Source organism: Antedon mediterranea, chromosome 4 (genome assembly GCF_964355755.1).
Source record: "Antedon mediterranea chromosome 4, ecAntMedi1.1, whole genome shotgun sequence".
In the NCBI taxonomy this organism is placed as follows: Eukaryota; Metazoa; Echinodermata; class Crinoidea; order Comatulida; family Antedonidae; genus Antedon; species Antedon mediterranea.
Genome location: NC_092673.1, coordinates 324,169 through 351,066, shown reverse-complemented (window position 1 = coordinate 351,066; position 26,898 = coordinate 324,169). Strand labels below are relative to the sequence as shown.

Here is a 26,898-nt window from a genome sequence, read left to right as displayed (position 1 = left end):
GGTGACACACACAGAAGTGGTGCATCCAATTTAACATAATACATCAAAACAATACATTATATGACGGATACAGGTTCTTAAAATATTTGCAAAAATATAAAAGAAAAATCATTATCAACATGGTAATACAGGTACTGTATTAAATTGTCCTACAGTATCATAGGTTTGAGTTGATAAAGAGGTATATAAAAATAAACATAACATATAGTAAAGAGTTTACATTACAAACCATTGTGTTTCAACATCAGGTACTGAGGACCTATAGTTGTTATCACAGGTGTATAATATTTACAAATCATATATAAAAGCAACAATACAAAAGAATAACAATCTATATATTGGGAGATTTAAGTTCTGACCGTTTCTCCCATGCAGCTCTTGTGTATTGTTTACAAAACAAACCAAATCAAACTGTATTTTTTTTAAAGAAATTAACTTTAATATGATGAAACGCGTCATCAACATGTCAAACTCGTTTCACTATACAGCAGCAGACATGAGAGTGACAGTATCATTGATGAAACGCGTCATCATAATGTCAAACTCGTTTCACTATACATGAGTGACAGGGTATCATTGCGGTACATTACGTGTGTCAAACGGCAGGTCAGCTTGTTTCTGTCGGTCAATTTGTCAATCAAATTCGCCTATACCCTAGGTGGTGTAGTAGCAGGCAGATGGGGACGTTGCGACGAATTCTACGAAACAGAATTGACATACTGTATACGCCCCACGTATACTGTATACCCCCCACGTATACTGTATACCCCCCACGTATACTGTATACCCCCCACGTATACTGTATACCCCCCACGTATACTGTATACCCCCCACGTATACTGTATACCCCACGTATACTGTACACCCCCACGTATACTGTACACCCCCACGTATACTGTACACCCCCACGTATACTGTATACCCCCACTTATACTGTATACCCCCCACGTATACTGTATACCCCCCACGTATACTGTATACGCCCCACGTATACTGTATACCCCCCACGTATACTGTATACCCCCCGTATACTGTATACCCCCACGTATACTGTATACCCCCACGTATACTGTATACCCCCCACGTATACTGTATACCCCCACGTATACTGTATACCCCCACGTATACTGTACGCCCCCACGTATACTGTACACCCCCACGTATACTGTACACCCCCACGTATACTGTACACCCCCACGTATACTGTACACCCCCACGTATACTGTATACCCCCCACGTATACTGTATACCCCCACGTATACTGTATACCCCCACGTATACTGTATACCCCCACTTATACTGTATACCCCCACGTATACTGTATACCCCCACGTATACTGTATACCCCCACGTATACTGTATACCCCCACGTATACTGTATACCCTCACGTATACTGTATACCCCCACGTATACTTTGTGAATGTTTTCAACGTTAATTTCAATATATTCTTTCTTGGTGTACATATAAACTTTCTTTTGTGCGAATAAAATTTAAAAACAACAAATATAATAGTTTGATGTGTCTTAGTTCATCTCTTAACTCACATGTTATCATTACTTCTGAAATGTAACGTAACTGTTCCTGTACATGACTGTTCTTATAACGTCAGGGCTAATCGGCACCATCTATAAAATAAATAAAACATTTTAGAATGAATTATCAATATAAATCTAGCCTTAAAGTTTCGGTACGTTTTCGTTATTAATCCGGTAACGATCATTTTTTGTACTTATTTTTTTATTTCACCCATCTTTAAATACCTGTGTAATGGGAGTCATTTTAAATTAAACAACTCGTTAATATCTGATATCATTTTTATTTATAATACATGCCGAACTTGCTAGTTCCTGAAATAATACGTATATGATATATACAACCTTTTGGCATTTATTTCACACATTATAATTAATATTTGTCAATATCGTGCCACTAATTGTGGCACTAATACTAAAGGTATCGCCGAGTTCATCGGTTGAAAAGGTCGAGTATATTAGCAGCGGTCAAGTTAGCCATTGGCGACAAGTTTCATACCAAAGTGCTATAGAAGATACCAACAAAATATATTGTAATACACATATTGGCGCCAAGTAAGAATCAGGCGATAGATTGTGGCGACATAATATAACAGCATATTTGGAGTAGGATGCCCAAAACCATTACAAGAATGTTATTAGGATGATACAAATTAAACAGTTTTGGAAATGTACAATGCCAGTGGCATTAATTTGTATCTAATTCAATCTGTTACCAATCAGCAAATCCTTCTGGCTAAGAGACGCAAACTAAACAACAACTAGGCCCTATCTTTAATATTAACATTTCTTAAATTTGCGTTATTAAATGCCTATTTCAGGCCAGATGCCAAAATTCATGGCCATAAAAAAACCAGAATCTTCTATATACAGTACTGTATAAGTATAAAGGTACAGTTCCAACATGAGGTCTGTATGAAAGGTTCCCTCAGGCTAGCAGAATCTATTTGCGGAATTGAGGCCATCGTAAGTATGTCCTTGACCAGACTATGTGTGCAATAAAAGACACTAATTCAATAAGCGATTGAAATTAGATAATAATTAAAATGCAAAGTCAGTTTATACGTAAGGTGTGAAGTATTTCTTGGATCTAGGCCTCTGTTTTCCTGTCTATAAACAGCATTTGAAATATAATTTCCAACGGGTTGTTACGACACGAGTATAGAAACATGTATATGCCAATTATACATACATTAATTAAACAATTAATAGCTGTCCAAAAAAGGAAACAAAATAATCTAAACGATGTTTTGTTGTTTAATACGTATTGCGCTTTCCTCCTTTCTTCAGCTCAATAACAAAATAATAATCACTCGCGGCAATACCGTAATTAGTGATTCCTGTAAAATACCTTCACGATGGTAAACAGTATTAAACAATCAAGCGATTGGTTGCAGTCACGTGATTGACCAAATCCAAACGCGCGATCCCGATTGGATAAAAGTTATGCGCGTCACCAACCTTATAGCTGCCTTTTATTGTATGGTTCTATATAATATGATCCCGATTGCGATTCATCTTTTTAAATAATTAACTCACAGAAAAAAGGTGTTATATATATTTTGCGACCTACTTCTCAAGCTCTAGTTTATTTTATAGAAATTTAATAAATGTATAAAACAGCTTAGTGATTGACATTAAATAAATAAAAGTCATCACGTCATCACTATTCGGCGCATCACTTTGAACTATTCCTGTAACTGGAAGTAAAGTTGAAGTTTCAAGCACAGTTTGGGATGTGTTTGCAGAGTTCAGTTGTTCTGTCGCCAAAAGGAAATATCGATGATGGATGTAAATGTACGGGGTAGTGTTAGCAATTCGGATTAATAACGCTGCCTTGGGGAACAGATGTCTTCCGCTTGACATCAGTTGGTACAAGTTGAATATCGTGGTTCTGCTGCAGGTGGACAAAGTTGAAGCAATACAAGCGATGGGTAGATAAATGTCAAAGGTTAAGAACACTTGCCGGTGACGTCATCGGTATCATGTATTCTTCGCACATTTATCATATTATTTCCACATTTGTAATGATATAAAATAGTAGCACCTGCATAATTATATTAAATATTAAATTGATTGGATAAAATAATATACATAATAATGTTAAAGATGGTAATGCTGTATATAATATATATAGGCCTACCAATACTTAAAAAGAAATAACCTACTTAATGCTGTACATAAAGCTTGGTTCCCACTAGAACGTAACGCAAGGACGTAAACGCAACGCAATCGTTTTAACCAATGACAAGCGAAGTTATAGACAGTTAGCAATCACAAGCGAATAAGCCATCGCTTGTGATTAGTCAATTCACTTGCGTTGCGTTACGTCCAAGTTGTGTTGCGTCGCTAGTGGGAACCACGCTTAATATATACATACCAATACTTAATACTGTATAAACATACCAATACTTAAAGATGGTAATGCTGTACATAATAATATATACATACCAATATACTTAAAATGACATAACCTACATAACGAATGTTTAATAAGTTAAGCCTTTGAACGTGGAGTTTGCTTAATGTACACTGTCTTTTTGGCAATGTACAGGAAACAATAGTAAATGATTTTTGACATGTTTTTCAGTTAAAACCTGACGAGGCGTTACCACCTTTCAAATATATAAAAAACATTCGCACATTTTAAACATCATCCGTCCGGCGAAAAGCGTTTCATATATGGGTCATTAAATCACAGACGGAAATAAGTCGCCTTCAATTAACATTTCCATACGTAATTAATAGTTTTCGTGCAAGATGCATTGGTGGTAACGCGTCGTCAACACGTGAGAAACGCGACCTAACTACAGCGAAATACCATGTATTTTCGCAGAGTCAGCGATTTTCATTAAGGCTTACCCATTCTTTAGTAAAACACAGCGTCGTGGGTTCGTTTCCACATTGAACAATATCGCTATTAACGATTGTATAATCTAACGAAATCAACATTTTAAAATTGGTTTTAAAAACACTGTCGACACTAAACATTTTTGGTATAAATGGATCTCTATCCAAAAGGCGGGTTATGAGGAAAATTACGATAAATACGGTAGGCCCTCAAATGTAACCAGCATAAGCGGAAATATGGTTAACAAATACGGTAGAATTTATTCTTTGTGATTCTTTGGCGAATTCATCTGAACGTACACTAGTTTATTCAACCAAACATTCAACACTCATTGAATTGATTACTCTTTATTTGAACTCCTTTTTATTGATCTTTGGCCGTTTCTACTTTTGTTCTTTTTTCTTAGCGTTGTTAAGTAATGTGATTAAACCAATAGGTAATGATTAATGGCTGAAAAACCACAATTAATCTGTTTAATTTAAATTACAAACGGTTGTGTACACCATATTTTGTCTGTACTTCAATTGAAGCAAATGAAACACCATGAAATAGAGTTGACAAAGGATGAACGATGGCATAGAAATCTCAGCAGGCATCAGACCCACAGTTCACGCTTGCCTCTCTCATCGTCCCTCCTGACACAGATATGATGAACTGCGTAGCCTAGAGACGGTTTTGTCCAACAAAACAACTCAGAGAACTTGGAAGCGAACAATTTCGACACGTTCCTATCATGTTTCAAGTATGACCCGGTCATTCTGTATTAAGAAATACTCTATAAATGTTTGTGAACGTCTAAATATAATAATAAAGATTGTACAAAACTGTTCTATGTTACCTGTCGGTAAAAGGTCGCCAGTAGATTCTGTAAAGTAGGCTTAAAACAAGTTTATTTCGTGTATCAATTAGCATTCCTTCATTATATTGCCACAATACTACTACATTTTGTAATTTATTCCACCATAAAATAAACAATTTTTATATTTAATAAAGAATTAAAGAGAACGCTTTAAAAAGGGTTGTACAATTTTCTTTACAGACTTACATCAATTACACGGTACACTAAGTACGAGATGTTAAGAGTTACAAAGTTGTGGAAAATGTGCGCAAATCAAGATTTTATTATTAATGCTGTAACTAAAAGTGTGTCAAACAAATGATAAGTTTAAGTTCTCTTTACTGTAACGTTCAGAAACAATTGGTGGCGCTACATCACACATCAGATGGAGGAGAAACCCCAGAAGAGAATTTGTGTGTAGTAGTAATAGTATGCCTTTGTACGGAACTTTGTTTTAGTTGTAGGTTTTTAGTCAAAGAACAAAGTAGAGCACAAAGCCAACTATAAGTATGCATACTAATGTCGCGGCAACCGTCGCGCAATTACTCCTTGATACGGACGTGACGCCACTGTACTTCGATACTTCACGCGCGCGGCTTCTCCACGATACACACGATTTTGATACCTTACACGCACGCAGCAACTCCTAGTTATAAAGCCTGTTCGATATTTCGATCCTGTTCCTTTCATACGTCATAAGCGTAACGTGTGGTGAACTATGGACCCTTCAGACCTACTTACCTAATTTTGAATCGGAGAAAAGAAATCAAATTAGGACATGTTTTGCGAATTTGTTACGACCTGGCGCCTCTCCGGTAAATAACATTTTTATTGGCTAAAATTAAATTCTAAAATGGTTAACAAGTTTCCTTAAATCTGTACAGCTTCGTGTTAAAATTGATAAATTGAAGTTGTTTCATGTTCGTTCATTTTTAAGTCGGACTTAAGCTTGCATTAACATAATTTTAGCATTGATTGATTCAATCATGAGTAGGCGCGCCTACGGTACGGTAACCATTCACAGAACTAGATAGAACACATTTTAAACTTTAAATATAAACCGATTGTAATGGACAGAATTAGTAAAATGTTTTTGTATAGTGAAAATGCATTAATGCGAAATTCGAAGCTATCAGTCTAATTAAAATAAAAGCCATTCTTCAACAATGTCATGCAATAAAATGGTACAAACTGATTGATTATGTACTGTACTCATAATTGTTGTACAGCAACTCCGTGTTTACTGGTCGAATAATGTTTTTATGAAAAAAGTAATTGCGTTACACAGCAAAAAAGGGTACACATCATCTGTAACGGAAAGAAAAGATTGAAACGGCGTAACGGATTGTACCCAAGGGAAAGACGTGAAGTTGTAGAAGAACGCATTAGGGCGCCACATGACTACGTACAAGAGTAGATTGACCTTGACCAGTGAAACACAAGTGAAGGTTTCACGTATGTCTTGCCAAACAAATAATATTGAATGTTAATATTTAATACATTAGTGCTCGAACGAACAAACACCTTCTCACTGATAACCTATTTGCATGATTTACTTATGGAGACAGGGGTGGCGTGTAAGGTCAGGTAACGCAATGTAAGTGATTTGACCAATCACAAGCGATGGATTATTCGAATAGTGGTTTGTCATTGGTCAACTCGTTGCGCGTACGTCCTAGTGGGAACCATGTTTAAGGGTTAGGTTACAACTAGATACATGTGAAAAAAATGTGATGTATTAACAAATATTCCTATGATACTTCGGAAATAGATACTTACTATACACTTTATATGCAACGCATGTTTTGATAATGTAATTTCGGACTTGATGTGATGAAATTAAAGGGTGTTTCACATCGGCCGTTATCATGACAGACGAGTGGATTATCCGGGTTACTGTAATTATACGGTGAACCTTGAACGCGAAATGAACCACTAATGTTATAGTAATTAGCAGTCCATCAGTTGGAATATAATGCCACAGGAACAAGATAATAGCTCTGTCAATTAAAAACTGCTTGAATTATCTCAATTTCCTGAAATAAATTAACCAAGACAATAGCCATATTTGGACATTCCGGACGGGCGCGTGATATGAAAGAACGAATAGTACAGGGTTACCTGGAATATCGTCTGAACCCTTGACAGAGGAACCTTGTACTGCTTAGTGCACCTCCACCAGATCGTACCTATCTGCTGACTTTCCACGTGTTCCACACTTCCTAGAAATAGTTCAATACAACAAAAAGTCATTGTTAATAATAGTTAATTTTAACCAATGCGGTAAAACACAAAACATAAATTATCCAGTGTATTAATTCAGGATAGTCACATGACCGATATATTTCCAAGTAATATCTATTTACCTCAAATTTTAGGATTCAAACTATATATTTTGATTTAAAAAAAAGACAAAATAAACGGTTCAAAACACCATTGTCGACGGACAGACAATTTTAATGTTGTTTGCCCCAAATTACAGTTTATTGAGGTAAATAATTTTGTGTTTGATTTATTTTGTTGTTGAAGTGAATAACTGTAGGCCCTAACATTAAAATAGCATATTTAAAAAAAAAAAAATTCGCAGGGGATAAGCTTTAACAATTAATATAGATGACCAATCAGTGATACATAATTGCGAACATTTTTAAACATATCTAATGAGCAGGTGAAATCATAATAATTATAAACGGTAAGTTTGTTTAATTTGTTCGTGTGGATGTTTTAAGAATGTTCAATTGCCCGACAATTAAACTGTTTTCATTATTCCGTACCGTATTCATCGCGTGAATATTAAACCTATTGAAAGTTAACGAACGGTTCTTTAGTTGATATAATAGTTTTGTTACACAATAGTCAAATAAATACCAATAGCTTGCTTACAATTGGTATGTAGAGGTTATGTCCCTTATTTGACCAGATTCACAGGCAAAAAGAAAGAGTAAATACTGCTTTCAGTGTCGTTCTTTGATCCACGTCACAGATATAAAAGAAGACACGATTTTTAATCTCATAAGAATACATATGGCCGGTCACAAACAACACATGCCCTTTTACTGAACCCGGATGACTTTAAGTTTAAAGTGTGCCTTTTTCTAGGCCTGTCCTGTCACGAACTTCTTTTTTTAGGCCTACCTTTTATAATCATCGCGGGGAAAAGTTTACCGATGACGCGTGCCCACGAGGTAGTTATCAGACTTGCGTGATGGGTCTCGCGTGATTGGCAGACGCCGATACCCCTGTTGTATCGGGTCTATTTGGGGGGTCATTCAGATGATGTATTTACCTAAGCGATGATTGGTTTGACGGAATATTAATGTGTTATAAAAGCGCAGTCTTTCGCAACTGATACGATAGAGGCGAATGTGTACAAATTAGTACACTACACAACACGTTATTAATCCAACATTTATATTGTTTTGGTTAAGCTAACTTTATCTGGTAAGTTCAACTTATTTATAATCCTTTATCGAATTTAAAAGTAGACATTTATTAAAGATGTTCTACACTGTCCGTAATTATATAAACGGTCCGATTGTTGTAATTAAAACATTATACAATTTCAACGAATATACGCTTCACTTCAAGTAATATGTTGCATATCTGCGGTTTGGACAAATTAGACATATTAATTTGATTTTCGAAAAGTAATTGTTTCAGATAACTGTTTCGCCTATTTTGTTCGCCATGGTTTTCGTTTCCCGTTCATCATCACGACTTACATCAAGATGGATGTATTATTAGAACTACCGTAAACCGACTGCGCGACGTGTTGCAAAGAAAAGGTTTTGTGCAACAGGCACTTCGACACTCTATTATTTTACGATTTATGTTTGGTAGACGATGACGACGACGGCGGTGGTAGACGACGACGGCAATAGAACGAGGATTGTGCGACGAATATTAAAAGAGAACCGTAACAAGTAATGATTAAGACGTTTAAAGATTGAAAACGATTAATTTGATAAAATATAAGTATCGGTAATTATTCAAAACACCGTTTAAGTGGTGCTGAACTTTGCTAACAATCATCTATTTGCTTTGCGTGTTTTAATTGGTTTGTGTATATGGTAGTTTTAACAAAAATACTCGTATCTTGAAGGCTTTTGTTGCTGAATTTAAAAATGCATTTTTGGCACGTGGTAGGTTTTTCAATAGGTTAGGAATGTGGTATAATAAAAGGGTTCCTTCCGCTACAGGTTTTAAGGAAATAATCGCTGGGTAAAGTTATTATTTGGCAACCGATTAAAATGTCCTTAGTGTGTTTAGGCTTGGAGGAAAATATCAGGTCACTTGCAACATAAACATGGAAAATGCCAGATTAAGAACAAAAATGTAATTACAAAAACGCCGACTATTAGTATTAGAAGGTGTCTAAATAAAAAGACATTAATGTACTTTGATAACCATGACACATCAATTGCGACAGAGGACGCTGTTTAAAAATATAGAATAAAGAGACACTAATAAAGCGCACATTTACTGTTGACTAAACCCTGTTTGAGGCCTCTATATTGCACGACAGAAGATAGGCCTATTGCAGATATTAAAAATTATTACAATTATAATTATAACTAATTTGCTCTTTGCTCTAATTTCAATTTAAACGAAAAACGAACATTGGCATTATATTATATTATACTTTTGATAAAAAAAAACAATTGATAATAAATGAATTACGACATGAATAAGTTGTAGGCCTAACAGATTTTATTTCTATAAACACATAATTTGAATGTATTATGACCTTTACAAGATAAACACTTAATATTAAAAAAGTTGTCTCTAGGTTACTTTAATTGATGATTTTCATGTATTTATATTTAGTAACAAATATCAGTTTACGTCTGTGAAATGTCAAACTTTGCCGTTTTATTTAAATTTAATTTCTTTACATAAACCTTGAGAAATTAATGTAAATTACAAGGTTGATTTTCAATTAATATGAACTTTCATTCACGTTTAGTCACGTTTATATATAAATATATATATGCTAGTAAAATTGTTCGTTCTGACTGGAGACGGCAACCCGTGTTTGCACCACCAAGCTCAGTGCGCATTGACGGCCCATCTATAAATTACAACTTCCAAAAATACGTAATGTATGAAGTCAGAAGTTTGTTATGGCGCGCCATAGTTTGGTATGAAATGAGACTGTAGTAATACTAGGCCTATATTCAATTAGTGAACCTGTAAATTAAAACAAACGCCTCCATGCTTTAATATTGACGGAGTCTGATGGAAACGAACAAGTGTGGATCTACCAACATATGGTTTACAGCCGATAAACCTATTTATCGGACGCCCCACAACAATGCGACCTATATCCGTCAGTAGTTCGAGTTAAGAAAACAATTTGCTCCCCGGCTCAACGTGATTGTGCATCATCATCATCAAATCATTTTACTATAATTTGTACTGTAGGCCTAATACTATGTAAGCATTAAAAGGTTCGTTAATAAAGGCGGCAAATAAAGCAAATAACCTTCTGAATAGAATAACTCTTCTTGGGGATTCTTGTTGGCCAATTAGAATTACACCACTAAAGTATCCACCAATCAGCGAAGCTGAGTGCAATTAACAAACTTTACCGGAGTGCAACGAGTTGTTTATTACGGATTGTTGGTTGTGGAGTTAAAACATGCAAGTGCAGTAACGCCAAATCAACGTTAATATCAATTTATTCAGTAAACATGATGTGCATATTGACTTCAAATTAAACTACAGGCATTAAGGTGAATAACACGAAAGCTATGAGTAACATTGGTAAATAACCTTCAAAATAGACAAACTGCAACGTAAAAAGGTCCTTTTTTCGCGAGGGATTGTGCTACGATTCAACGAACTCGGGTTTACCGCACTCAATGTATTCTGAAATAAAATCCTTCCATGAATGGAAAGTATAGTTTGCTGACTGGTGTTGAGGCTGGACTTGTGCCAGAAGAAGTTTGGAACGCCGCGCAGTCAATGGATTCATTGGCACCAGAATCCTTGCAAGGTGAACGAAATTAAGCATGTACTTAACATGCCAAATATTAATAAAACGAATACAAAAAGAGAATCAATCAATAAACAAAAAAACCAATCATGAACAATAAAGAACTATATAATATTTATACCAGGAATTATACCATACTTATACCAGAAACTTATACCATTATACGTATACACTAGGAACTTATACCATTATACTTATACCAGGAACAGGTGCTTTAGGCTATGTTCGAATAAAGGATGGATAAAAAAATATTTTGTAAACAAAACAACAACAACAAATATTTCGCACGAAACAAACAGTTGCGTGAGCTCTGAAAAGTCAGTGAACGAACATACATTTACCACAATACAGCAGGATCTGTATCTTGATTCATACAAGGTTACGTCCATCTCTAATAATATTCCAATTAGATCCTGCTGTTTGTTTGTTCGTTCAATGACGTGACTTGGAATTATGACAACTTCAAATAGATTATATCTACGAGAAACTAAAAATCATTTTACAACTCTTTAGCTGTTTTAGAAGTAGGAAAAAAACAGGAATGTCTACCAAAATCGATTAAATATAAGCCAAACATACACAGTTTAGCTATTTGAACTAGCGGAAACGAACCTGTTTTTTATTGCTTAAAATAACAAAACCAGTCGTTTTTCTTGGAAGACAGGTCTAATGTGTTTACATCACATAACATGTCGATAAGCAATCTAATGTGCGTACGGTACACTTTACCGAGAACATCAACAATAAAATATTTTCCCTCGGACAGGCGCGGTTGGTTACCTGTTGATTAAAGCTCTGTCTACAATATTAAACTAGTTTGATAAAATAATTGTGATGTGCCCAAATATGGCGGTGATATGAAATCATCATATTAATATAATGGGCACATCACATAAAGTTTGTATACAGAGCTTAACACCTGGTAGTACAAACAAACACGCGTAAAGATTGGACGAAACAAAATGACGCAGCGCAACGCAACTGAGTTGACCCATCACCACAATCCATTGTTCAAATGCGCTTAGGTCGCTTACGATATAAAACACGTGCAGTAGAGACCAATGGCTTAAAATAAAATAACTGACATAATTGCAACCACAGCACCTTTTTCACCGAAAAATATGTTACACCGTCACACTATAATATACGTCTGGCAAAAGCAGTGTTATGTCGTCCAGTTAATCCAAATGATAGTGTAATATTTGTCGAATGTCTCCAGCACTACATCTACATAAATCAGAAAGATACATAAAATCTGTAAACTAATCGGATGATCTGTATAAATGTTATATTAATCATGGGATTTGTCTGTATACAGGGTTCAGAGACAGTGAATATGTAGTCATCGGCCCAGTTTACGGAATTGCGCCAGCTTTATAATCCATGTTAATAAAGCCACGAATACCAGCTGACACAACTGGTCTATACAGACTAAAAAATAAGACAAATTAATCAAAATATCAACATATCTAAAAATAGCTTTAGTCCGTTGAATCTTGTTTATTTCTACAAATATATTAAAAATGCACCCTCTATCATAGTTTTCAAAACACTCTTAAAACCCCATCTTTTTTTCTTTGTAATTTCTTTCTGTTTTTTCTCTCAGTGCTTTGGGACAATCTTTTTATAGAATAAGCGCTTTATAAATTGAACATCATTACATTACAAAACTCGTGATGATTTTAATGTCCATTTTCTACTAATTACTATAAATTCATTATAAAGAGATGATATATATATCGTGTATTGAACTCCATATTCCTAGTTGTTGTGTAATTCTTGGACTTTCTGTCTGATCACCGAGTTTACGTGGATAAAATCTTGTTATGGAATTTAATTTTGACGAAAACATCGGAGAATAATCTCGTCGTCTGTAGTAGTCCGTGATCTCGTTTGGAATATATTCGTTTTACACTGACAAAGGCAGTATCGTCTGTAGTATGTTTTTTTTCTGTTAAAAACTATATTTGAAATGAAAACTATATTTGGACTGAAAATTAATATTGAAAACATTTTCAATGAAGAAAAGAGAAACCATTTGAATGTCAAATGTGGATTCTTTACAAGGTTATTAGGCTATTTCCCCGTAGGAGAAATTCCCTTTATCACTACTACTTGTTGTGATTTGTTTTAGTCAATACTAAAAATACGTCAATAATAACGAATCAGTCATTGAACGCCATGGAATTTTGATATTGCGCAAAAGGTCAATTCCTGCCTAAAGGTAAGGAAACTGACGATTTGGAAACAAAGTATTGTATTAGTTCAGCAGCAGTCAATTCGGGGTGAAATTCAACGTGCTTACAAAAATGTATTACTTAGCCTAAACATATTGAGTTAAATACGATAATGGCATTTTTATCAAACTTCATTGGCAGTAGTGTGTTTCTGTAAACCAATTGTTAGGCTCTGTCTACAATATCAAACTAGTTTGACAAAAAAAAAGTTTGATGTGCCCAAATGTGGTAGTGATATGACATCATCGTGTCTATATATGGGCACATTACATTTTTGTTGTCAAATAAAAGTTTGATAATGTAGACAGAGCTTAAAATACAAATTTCTCTCGTGAGTGTCAGTCATTTTTTGTAGCAGCATCTCAAATCATTATACTCAGTGAATGGTGACACAGTACTAGAAATAGTACTGTAAAACTAATATTTAAAGAGATAAAGTCACGGTATGACAGGTGGAACTTGCAACACACACCTCAAACGACTGTCGGTAAACTATCAAATCTCTCTTCTTGTTTATTCGTCAACGGCTGTGTGTGCTGAATATACAACCTAATTCTATCCGAACCACGAAAACGGAATTAAGTTTAAATACTCGATACGAGGATCTTAATTTTCGGCAGTATATATTTCCGAATAATTTCAATCAATCGCCTGCAGTTACATACAGAAAATCGCAGTGCAAATTTCTTGCGACAAATTACTAAAATGTTAAAGCTTGGTTCCCACTAAGAGACGCAACGCAAGGATTTAAGCGCGCCCAGAGGAGGAAATTTCCTCCACGGATCATCCAAACTGTGATTGATCATTAACACTTGTGTTATGCGTCCAATGGGAACCACGCTTTAACCTTCAAGTAACTTGTTTGAGTTCTGTATACATACATGATTATTACGTAACTCATTAAAGGTCATAGTCAAATTAAAGGAGACGTTATTATTTCCGTACTGGAAATTCTAAAATATATTTAATGATTTCTATTTTGTTAATGTTAATATTACACAGAGGCAGTGTTGAACTATTATTAGTGTTTTTATAAACTTTTAAACTTTCACTTAATTGATTTCATTACTACAAATTTAACTTATCTGTTATTCTGAGACCAATAAAGTTCAACTTTCTATATACATTTATTTATAAACGTTTCTTTGAAAATAATCATCCCCATTTTGTCCTATAATTATCGTATTAATTATAGTTAATATTAAACGTTAGTCGTGGCATTTTATAATAATACTTAATAGAAAGAAAAACCTTATTTATTTACCATAGTAACTTTAATAGTTATTTGTAATACTTTATGATAAATGTTTATAACGACTGTAAATCTACCTCTAGCCAGGATACCCCTACACCCTAAATGGTCTACCGCTAAATGGTCTTTTTGATAAGAAACAGTGTATAGAAAGCTACAGCGACTTCCTATAGGATTGTATACAATCAGAATCTTCGTCATATTATACTTAGGTAGTCCTGGGATCCCTGCTTAGGCCTAATGCATCCATAGGAAAGCTACCTACCTAACTAAATATTACCAGAACTTCAACGACAGTAGAATGAGTTAAGGTTTAGCAAGGCAGCTTTAATGAATAGAAAGGTGTAGTATAACCTTCACGAGGCTTACATTACATAGCTGGCCCTGAATAAGTACCTCAACTTAATTGACTATCAGTGATTTCACATCCAAACCTCATCGAAATCGGGATAATCATAGAAAATGGCCTTTTTATGTTACGACTTTGTCAATTTCGTTGGAGAAGGTAAGACTATTCATCAATAGTATAAATAACTAGGCATCTATATATAATTTTATTAATTTTATTGATTTTATTCTAGAGATATGTGACACATCAAAGTTTCATTCAAACCTTGGATGTTTGTATGTTTATCAAATAGGATATGCCCCAAAAGATCTAAAGGGGAATTAAGTAATAGTTCCCCACAGTAAAATCTTGTAACGACAGGCTTGCCTTAATCATAATGTTAAAATATGTGTGACGATGTACCGGCTCTAACAGTGATGATATCATTCATGCAGGAGAGTGCACCATAGGCATAAGTATTAAAATAGTCTCCTTGACTCCTTGACGATTTTCCGCAAATGATTATGGATCACGTGATCACAATTCCTTGAATTTATCTAAATTATTTCCTTTACAGCTTTGCTTTAATTTTAAATCAGGTTATTACCATGAAAAGGAAAAAACTGTCAAAGTTTTAAGAAAAATCTTGGTTTCCATTTTTGGACGCAACAAAAATGAATGACGTATGCGTAACGGAAGTAAGTAGACCAATCACAATCACTGGTTCAGATGATCCATATCGCATCGTGATTGGTCAAATTATTTGCGGTGCGCTTCCTTGCTTTACGTCAAAGTGGAAAACAGCTTTATCAGTCGTTTCGTAGTATCTGCTGACGACCTAAAGTCTTTGTAGTTGTTACAATGGCGCCACGCACTTTCTATGTCACAGACAAATAGTTGCATTGTTTGGTAAATCTATTGAAGATGACGCTAAACTCCTATTCTTTGATACAGTGCTTAAATGATTACTAAGAAGTGGGATTTAAGTGTAAAATGATTGTTAGGATATCGGTGGATATATCACTAATATTGTAATCAAATCTATGATGTAAAATATGAATCAAATTAGTTGTTTTTGAGGGCCTAATTCGAGACATGAGGGGATGATGTTGACCCAATTACTTGTTAAGAAGGTTTTATATACGACAAACGGATATGAAACATAAAGAAGTATATAAAATATTTCTTAAAAACAATTAAGAGTTGCCGCATATTTATTGGCACGATAACAATCCGGGCACAACAAATCATTAAAGAGGTTAAGTTACGAGGAAAACCACAGTACAGCAAGCATTGACGTAACAACTATTTACAACATCATATTTACCGAGCCTAACCGAAGACAGTAAAACACAATAAACACATAAACACAATAAGGTTGTAATGCGTTCCGTTAACAATACCGAGTGGCAACACGCGAACGATTAACGCAGCGTAAACGTGAACGCCCTAAGCGTGGTTCCCAAGCGCAACGCAAGCGAGTTGACCAATGACAAGCCAGTTTTCGAATAATCCATCGCCTGTGATTGGTCACGTTACGTTGTTGTGTTGCATCGCTAGTGGGAACCAATACAAGCTTTATTGCTGTTGTCCGACTGACGTCTGGCAGCACGTCAAAAATGCATAATATGCACACATTGAATATGATCTCCCCAGTTCATAATCTGCCTACAATCGGGATATTAAATACGGTATATCATTCACGTATTGATGGTTCAACGGACGGTCACCAAGAGAAAAAAAATACATGACACAGACTAAATTCATAGAAATTGCAGAAAGATCCGGACCTCTGTTGGTTTTATCATATCATGCACCAGTTGATGCCTTCATAACCCGTAAAACAAATGACGAGAACATGAATTTTAGGCGCCAATATGAAGAGTATTCTAATACAAGCACACTCACATCTTTCCGGTGAAAGTCACGCGAATCCGTAAACTAAATAGTTTTTTTTACAAATCATTTAGCACGAGTTCATAAGTTGAAACGGTCAGTGAAAACGTCCTGGCCATCTTATGACGTTATTTCCGAACTGTCCAGAGTGCACGGCAAGACATACGAATTGGTGTTCAACATCCGTTTCTGGTGGTGGTTAACTTTTCACCTTAACAGATGGAACTAGAAGGCCTACATGAATAACATAAGCTGACAACATATTAACATTCTCCTGAACTTATTGAGTCAAAATTATGAAAAAAATACAGTATTATCTAATTATATTATATATTTCATTCATAGCAGATGAAATAATGTATTAGAGTAAAGTGAATTTGTTACCTCGTAGCTTAGCTTGTCAAATCGAGATTAGACAGAAGTAAGTCGGTTTCCTTGGGCAATAAACTAGTGAGCCAGTCGTAGTCTGATTATGCCTTTCAAAAACACTGCTTTCGCTTGCTTTCTGCAGTAACTGTCTTCTAAACATGACAACTTAATCTGAAAAGAGGCGAGGGGCCTTAATTTTCAAAATACGCATAAAGAATACAAACATTGAGCAGTCCATTGCGTGTTGATTAAAAAAAGGAAATTTCGAAACAGATGCTTATGATATAATAATCAAATGTTTTATAATTGATATTCTGTCTCCAAGCGAGGTGATTTTGAATTGAAGCAGAGTTTATATATAATATACTTGTTGATGAAGTTAGAAACTGGATAACTATAAATGCTAACTGTCAAATCATTAATCTCGTCGTCTCCAATAAAATCCTTTGTAAACATTTGGTTCGTCAAAAGTGTTAAAAATACAGACGTTCGTTATCCGGCGGTAAGCGGTATGAATGTAGGTCTATCGTGCAACAGGAGGCAGGCCATTGATACTGCCCCTATTACTGATTTAATGTCATGTCGTATTTATATCCAATGTTAATATTTTTGCAGGTTCAAAAAATGTTTTAAAAACTTGACGTTTTCAACGTAAATGCTGTACGCGAACCAAGGCCTCACACTGTGGACCTAAAAAGTTGAGGGGGAACAAACGGCCAGAGGGTCTACCGAAGTCCAGGGTGACGTCAGAAACCAATAAATATATAATTATAATTGAGTTATGAATTATGAACAATGTGAAAACATAGCTACCAATTATATTACTACAGGGGATAAGAGTTAAAGACACACGCACAGACCTTCGAATGATAACGCTCCTCGACCATTATATCGACATTATAACGTCGAACCTACTATAATACAAATTATCTTATTATAATACCGCCTTGTAAAAGTCAAGGTAATAAAAAAAATAAAAATCCTAATTTTAAAGTTTGTTTTAAACGTAAAGTAGCATAAATATCGTGTTTTTTTTATACATAATTATACTCTGGTGCGTGACGCCTACGCAAAGTGTTAAAATGACGTCACAGGTAAAGGTCAGTGTGACCTTTAGATGCAGTTATTACAAATTATTGATTTGACGCTTTTAAAAATATGTAACATTTATAATTCGAACGTTATAACTCTATAGGTATGTATAATATTTACCGATACTGTACAAGTGAATGACTGATAAAGCTACTAACTTTATAAAAACAATTTCAACTATAAAATTTAAGGGAGAATTCCCTTTTTACCCATATTATACTTTTATCAGATCAGTCTAATCAAGGCATAGTGCCATATTCTGTAATTTTGCTGGTTCGTTCTTCCTTGGTTGTATAAGTGGTGGCGCCCTAACTTGCTGTTCTCTCTAAACTCTGGCAAATTTTCACTCTTAAAAAATCGTAGTTTTAAAGTCCATCTCTTAAGTTATCATTATTTATAATAATCATTATGAATAAATCATTTTGGAATGTCCGTAGAGAGTCAAAGGTTAAAGGCAATGCCCTTTAAAACCAATTATGATACTCATGTTCACCTTTTCACCTTCCCGTCCTCCCTGTGACGTCATACTTTAGCTGGAAAGTGTGTGGCTGTTAATCACTGAGTATTGTACTGTGTTCTAATTGGTTGAAAGGATTGTGTAGTAGGCGTGGCTTTATAAATAATAAAGTTGAATTAAGTTAAGTGTCCCTTAAAAAAGTCACAACAATCGCGAATATAAACACAACTCACTCATTTGATACCATTTATATGTCAGCAGCTAGGAGGGAACGATATATGTTGATATTCTAAACAAGGAAAACGTTACTGTACTAAGGATAGGAAAACACATCATTTTTTTCTTTTATTTATCCTCACAGAATTCAAAATGATGTTTGCAACGGGCAATGTGGAGCCAACCGGCAGTATTCTGATGCCTCTTATTCCAGTCATCGTTCCGTTTTTACTTATTTTTGCTATGAAATTTCTTTGGTCAAAATATCACGATACGAACTGCGACTCATCGTTTGCTGAACCGCTACCTGATGGTAGTATGGGATGGCCGCTAGTCGGAGAAACCTTCCAGTTTTTATATCAGGTATGTTCATTTTTGTTATGACGTACACAACACATATGATGATACAAAATGTTTTTGTACATTATTTTCGTTCGTTTTCCATTGCTTGCTTCACTGAGCAAATATCACGGTAAGCCTTTAAAAACAGATAACAAGAGGATTGTTGAACACCAAGTTCAAACAATTTAATTTTTAGATTTTTTTTTGTTATTGATAACGATAACTCTTTAAATAATAACAACTTAATGGTTCTTAGCCTTTATGGTCTATTTGTTTACAATGTGCATTACTATTTTAGATACTCTAAACCACTGTGAGTATAATTTCCGTTAGCCTAATTAGCACAAAAAAAAACCCCAACAAAAATTGACCCGCCTTATACAGAACCGATTGAGATAAGTATTTTTTAGAAATCAATTTTTGTATTTTATTAATATTAAAACGAGAAGAAAGTATTATATACGTCTCTTTAACGTTAAAGTATACGTCTCTTTAACGTTTGTGTCAGTATGTGTTAAATATGTTATCACCTCATAAACAAGTTCCAGACACTAAAATGTTACTGGTATGCAATTTAACGTTATGTATTTTAGTTGATTGTAGAGATGCCTTACGACCAACAGACGACTATTTCCAAATTATGATCTTTTTGTTTTGTAGCTTTATGCCTAACTAGGCCTATATACATTTGTCGATTCCTTCGAAATCGTTTATTTTAAAAATTACAAAAAAAAATCACACATATATAATCGACTTTTGCTAAGTATAAAGTAAACAAGCATTTAGAGACTTTGTTATTACACTGAAGCTTATGAATACAATAGGAAATAAATACTTTCATTATTAAACTTATACAATTAGGGGTTAAAAGTACAAATTTGTAGTACACCTTTATGATGTTAATTTGGTCTGTAAATAAATATCTTGTAGTGTACACAATACAACTGACATATACTAATCTTCAAAATATTTTAAGTATTTGAATTGTTTTCATATCACCGTATTATTCCATGTGGTTGGTTAGGAATGTGAATAATAGCGGTTTTTCAAAAACATTTTGTTTCCACTTAACTTTGCCTTTAATATGGATCGACAAGCCAAACAAATAGATAGTGATACGGTACTGTACCAACTTGTACGCGCGCGTTCAATAAATGATATAACGTACGTTATTTGCATGTATTAAGTTTACTATGATAAAGCATGGTTCCCAAGGACGCAACGCAAGCAAGGACGTTAACGACCGCAATGCAAATGAATTGACCAATGCGTGGGTCAACTGGATTGCGTTGAACTTTTGCACTTACGTACTTGCGAACTTTACATCGAAGTCTAAGGAAATCCTGCGCAATTTTAATTTGCGCAAATTATACAAATTGAGCACAGCATAATATGTCGTACACGGGTGACATACAGTACGTACGATTTACACCCGCTAATTTGTATACTGTAAGGTATAATGATACTACTTCGTATTGACGTCACAACCTAGGTATTCGATCGTGGTTAATTCCTGTAAATTTCGGCAAAAAATAAATTGAGTTTGTAATACAAACAGGAATATATATTATTGTTATATTAATATAAATTAAATTATAATTGAATATAAATTACTGTACTGCGTTTTTAAAATTTTAAATAAAAAAAAATGTAATAAATTATGCCCGAAAATATATAGGCCTACATAAATGCACGTGCTACAAAACAACCTATATAATTGTGAACTTATTAACTGTAACACGTGATATATCATTCTGATTGAGTATAGCATTTAAAATAAAATGTCGTCATTAGTTAATACGTTTTTAACTTTTCCGTTCGGCGTGTGCTGTGATGAAAACACCGTATCTTAACGGGACGAACCGTGACACACATTGGCAACTTTCTATTTTTTACATTTAAATATATTACATGATGATGAGTATACAATACCGATTGTTAAAATAATACTATACTGTATACCATTGAAGTGTATACATTCACTGTTTTTAGTCAGATGTACTAACGCGCTCGAGTCAACCGCCACAAAGCGAGCATTATGATTGGTTCGCACTAGACACGCAATACAAGGACTTAAGCGCAACATACTTGATTTGACCAATCACAAGCGATGGAACATACAACTGTCGCTTGATAATTTGGTCAACTCGTTTGCGATTGTGATTGGTTTTCACTAAGACGCGACGTAAGCGTAACGCAAGAGTGTTGATCTATAACAAGTGATAGTTCAAATAATCCTTGTCTAGAATTGTTTTACGCTTAAAGTGGTTTATAAGAAATATTTCTGGTCTGTAATTACATTTTAAATATTTTTTTTTTCTGTTTTACAGAGCGTTGATTTTTACAAGAATAAATTTGCCAAACATGGACGGGTTTTCAAAACACACATTCTCGGCAAGCCCATTATCCGAATTTACGGGGCGGAGAACCTGCAGAAGATCTTCCAGGCCGAGAACGAATATCTTTTTCCATCGTTACCGAAGTCAGCGTCGGTAATACTCGGAACACACGTTCTAAGTCAGGCTGTCGGAGAACGACATACATCAATGCGTCGGAAAGTCTTACGTGCGTTTAGACACTCTGTCCTGTCTATGTATGTACCCATGATTCATAGTGAAATAGCAAGAACGCTAAGTGGCTGGAGCAAACGACCGACTGTGGTCATGTACCATGAACTTGGAGATTTGGTATTTAGGGTTGCCAGCCGAACTCTCTGTGGCTTCAACTATTCTCCCGAGGAGACGAGATCGTTGACGAGAACGTTCGAGACTATGGTGGATAACATGTTCAGTTTGCCTATCAATTTGCCCGGTTCCGGTTTAACCAAGGTAAAGCACCAGTGTATTTTCTTTTGATATACTACAACATGTAACAGTATAAGCCTATACAATTTAAGATGCAAATCCTGCTTGCAAAATTGAAGACGAAATAACAACGCGTTCGAAATAAATAAAACAATTACTATACATATTTATTACGTATATTTTATACTTTGAAATTACTATATTATTACATTTGTTTTCTTTCTTAAAGGCAAAGGCAGCCAGAAAAGTACTCGTGGATAAGATCAAGAGCAAGGTAGAAATGAAGCGAGCAATTCCATTGACGGGTGATCACAACGACGCATTATCCAAACTAATGGAGTACATCGAGGACGACGAAGACGACAGTCAACTGACCAACGAACAGATCATGGCAGTTGCCGTAGAGCTTCTCTTTAATGGCTACTCGACCTCAACTAGTGCTGCTACGATGCTTGTGTTAAACCTTACGAAATATCCGGAAATCGTCGAAAAGATGCGAGAGGAGCTTGTGGAACATGGCCTCATAGACACCAGCCGTCCTCTGGAATTCGAAGAGATACAAAAATTAAAGTACCTTAACTGCGTCATCAAGGAATCATTACGTATGTCGCCACCAGTCGGAGGCGGGTTCCGAGAAGTGAAAAAGACTTTTATATTAGAGGTAAGAAATTACTACTAAAAATGCACCAATAATACTATTATGTAGGTCACCACAAAACGGCAATAGAGAATAATGACAATAACCTTCCTTGAAATATTCTTCTCAAACCTTACAACCACAAACCCCCACATAAACAGCAGGCGTAATGAACTGTGTTCCTGTCAGTAAGCTGTAGCCACGAACGGGAGAAATATAATAGGCCTATACATTACTCATCATGCATTTACTCGCCACACCTGTTCACACGTGTTTCTGGCATCACGACGTAATTCCTCTATGATGTAACTATATGTACGCGTGATGTAATAACATTTTTTGTTATGTTTTAGGGAAAGCAGATTCCAAAAGGATGGACAATTCTCTGGAGTATTCGAGAAACGATGTCACATTCGACTATCTACACGAAAGGGGAAGAGTTTGATCCGGAAAGATTTAACAGCGAAAGAAAGGAAGACAAAATTGGCAGCAGACATAACTATTGCGTGTTCGGAGGCGGATCGCGCGGTTGCATTGGCAAACAATACGCGTTACTTTTCCTCAAATTATTAACGATCGAGTTAGTTCGTAGTTGCCAATGGGAAAGGGAAACAGAGGGAGAAGATCACATGACATACTTGCCCGTTCCACGTCCGACTGATGGTCTTTTATTGAAGTTTTCAAAAAAAGATAAACTTGATGCAAATGCGAATGTCCAGTGTTATGTCCATGTGGATGAAATTGGTCCGAACAGCCGAGTGGACTCCCCACCTACGTTAGTTTAACACCTATCCCATGCGCGTGTTAGAATCACTTGCAATTTAAATTATCGTTTTCTTTTATCCTGTCTAAAATAAAAATAAAATGTAGATAAAAAGAACAAAGATAATAAAGCGTTCGCTTTGTCAAGCCATAAAACGATAAATCACTCCATCGTTTTCATTCTTCTACAAATGGTTGGATAACCATTTCTTTATACTGTCAGGTATATTTATTATTATTATTTATAAATTTGCGTTCCTATTGTTACGGACTCCTCAGGGAATTTATTTAGGGAAATTTAATTTCTCCATTGGAAATGTAAAACACTTTAAATCAGGTATTGCATGTAGTTTTTCAATTTTTACAATGAGATTCTACAGATCATTATAAATTCAATTCTAAAAACCCTTCTTTCTCATTGAAAAGTTTCCTTACCTATGTAAAATATTAAAAGTGCGTACATTTATATACGCGTCCGTGCGCAGCGCAAAGTGATGCGCAGACTATTTTTATTACATCTGTACAGTGTCGTGATGTTAAATACAACACAAAAATGTATTATACATTATATTTTATTCCATTTGTATTAATTTATTATAAATTGTTGTGATAAACAATATTGATAAAGGAAAAAGTTTATTATTGTAAATAGGATATGTGTATGAACCAAAGTACTTTTACGGGTTTTTTGTATAATAAAAAATGTACATTGATCGAAAAAAAATTAATTAAAATATGCTGGGTGGCTAGGCCGGGTGGCTAGGCCGGGTGGCTAGGCAGGGTGGCTAGGCCGGGAGGCAAGGCCAGGCGACAACGGGCCTGAATCCAGGTCTATCCACATCAACGGTCACATGTTTCGATGTGATGTGAATAATGTTAATCGAATACGTATTCAAGAATTATAAAGTATATAATTATAAATATATATATACCCCTTAAAATATTATGCAAACTGGTGTGATTATGCAAGTATTCAATTGGCATGCAAGGTAACGTGTGTAGAAATAACAAGAAATAAATAATATAATAATGAGGCGATTAAGACTAAGAGTGGGAGAGGTCGCATATTAATTGAAAAGAGATTAAAATAGATAGTTATTCTCGGTCGGCCTGAAAATATTATATATTTATATATCAGTTTTAAAAATGGTATATCGTATTGAGTTTGCATGCTTCATTTTTATACGTTTGTTTTTTATTTTTAGATAAAACCATTATTTTAAACGAGTGTCAATGGATTTGACGATCACGTGTTCCGTATACGTGCAAATCTAGGTGTAGCAACCCCCTCGCACATCCCCCCTTCCCCTAAAAAGAAAACTTTCCACTGTGTATACCGGATGTGACGAAGAATCAAATATTCTTAATTCAAGTGCTGGTTATTCAATTAGATTTTTTTAAATTTTCATATAGGCTACTGGAACTTGTTAGTGGTGTGTATTTTTTAAAATATGTATTTATCATTAAGAACGATCTTAATGTATACCTTGCCTAGGAACACCAAATGTATAAATGTGTGTAGGCCTATAACAGGTGAAGCCCACAAACCGTAATATCTCAAAACATCAGCTTTTTAAAAGAAATAATCCCCTATGCTATACCAATACCTTTGTTTTATTTGTCAAAATTAGAAAACCTTGGTTGGCATTGTGATTGATACCTATACACATTTTATTGTAAATATTTTAAATTACCAATTACATTACGTCATGGCGTTACATTACCGGTACGTCATGACGTTACATTACGTCATGGCGTTACATTACGTCATGACGTTACATTACGTCATGACGTTACACTACGTATGATTATGAACAGCTGTGGGGGAATACTTGAATATTTGTTGCTTTTAAACATGTTCTCGGATTGGGAACAACTGTAGTTGAGTATACAACTGTTTTTGTTTTCGGGTTTAAATGTTTAAAACACGATCATGTATAGTGCAATAAAGGTCAACGATATATTGATTATTTGTTGTCTTTATTTATTTTTTTATTTATTTTATTTATTACCATCTTTACTGAGGGTAGCCTATCAAGTTCCAATAGAACTGATCATTCAGGGCCCTCGATAAAACATACAGTACAACACATAACATATTAAATATTCAAATGACATAATATAGGCCTATAAATTTACATTGATTATATAAAATTCATATAGAAGTTAAAATCGTTGACAGATAAAAATATATTTATTGTCATTCATCGACGACGAGACGACGACGATAACAATAATAAGAATTTGTAATGCGCCAATTAGGCCTACAGCAATAATGATTATGATGATGATTACGATGACGGTGATGATGATCATGACAACAACGGTGATTATATGAGGACGGTGATAATGATGAGGACGACGAAGATAAGATGATATAATTGTAAATAGATATTCTTTGAGTAAATACATACATCGACAGGTATAGATACCGTGAGTCACGATCACCTGTCGATAGGGTATTATGTGCGTATGCAGAGCCTACAGTGTGTGTATGATATACAGTATTTATACTGTAGTTGAATTGAGATGGATGACTCCTCGAAAGATGACGACGCTGATATTGATTTTTATAATTTGAAAAATAAATGATATATCTGATAAAGAATAATCATGATCCTGTACGGTTTTGAATCTGCAAGCATTCGAGAATTAACAGCGAGAAGTGAATTGCAATCTTAAACAAAGATATAATTTGGCCTAGCATGAACTGTGCTTACATTTTTCAGACCTAGCAAAATCAAAGTAAACAACTGGAACTATTAATCTTTCCTAATTTCAATAATACTTAAAAAGTGACTTACAATTTCAATGTGGTTTTGTTTCCTAGGCGTTTTCTGTACTAAAAACAAAAACACCTGTGTGTGCATAACACAGTCGCGCGCCCCCAATGCGTGAGAAAAATTACACGCCTAACGGGGGCGCTAAACTTAATTTTCCCAATGTCTGATTTTGTTTAACTAAGGACTTATTTGGTTTAACTTTTTATTTTGATTACTTAATTATTAGGCCTACTTGTGGCAGATTAAACATAATGATAATGTCATGTCGTACGTAGCTATACGTTTCACTCTTAAATCTCTCCATAATGCACCAGATAATAATACAAATAAAATTCAAACATTGTACCGATATTAAAGTAGGCCAATAATTAATACTGAATTAATGTACAGTATAAAAAAAGATAGATAATATAATAGATAGATCGAATAAAGTGTTTACACTAGTCTATTGGAAATGTTTGTGTATAGGTTATGCCTATAACACGTTTCTTGTCCCCATTGC

General features: G+C 34.8%; 1 protein-coding gene and 1 long non-coding RNA gene across 2 annotated transcripts; one reads left to right on the top strand and one right to left on the bottom strand.

Moving 5' to 3' along the window:
- Positions 1 to 1,389: 1,389 nt before the first annotated feature.
- On the bottom strand, positions 1,390 to 26,497 carry LOC140048132 (uncharacterized). Its single transcript, XR_011845056.1, has 4 exons — positions 26,418 to 26,497; positions 17,319 to 17,474; positions 7,345 to 7,445; positions 1,390 to 1,627 (listed from the first exon to the last, which is right to left on the bottom strand). It is a non-coding gene; the product is annotated as an uncharacterized lncRNA (long non-coding RNA).
- LOC140048131 (cytochrome P450 26B1-like) lies at positions 8,609 to 25,580 on the top strand. Its single transcript, XM_072093165.1, has 5 exons — positions 8,609 to 8,664; positions 19,214 to 19,431; positions 21,741 to 22,238; positions 22,444 to 22,875; positions 23,205 to 25,580. The coding sequence occupies exons 2-5, from the start codon at positions 19,222 to 19,224 to the stop codon at positions 23,634 to 23,636; spliced, it is 1,572 nt and encodes a 523-aa protein (XP_071949266.1). The 5' UTR covers positions 8,609 to 8,664; positions 19,214 to 19,221; the 3' UTR covers positions 23,637 to 25,580.
- Positions 26,498 to 26,898: the final 401 nt, after the last annotated feature.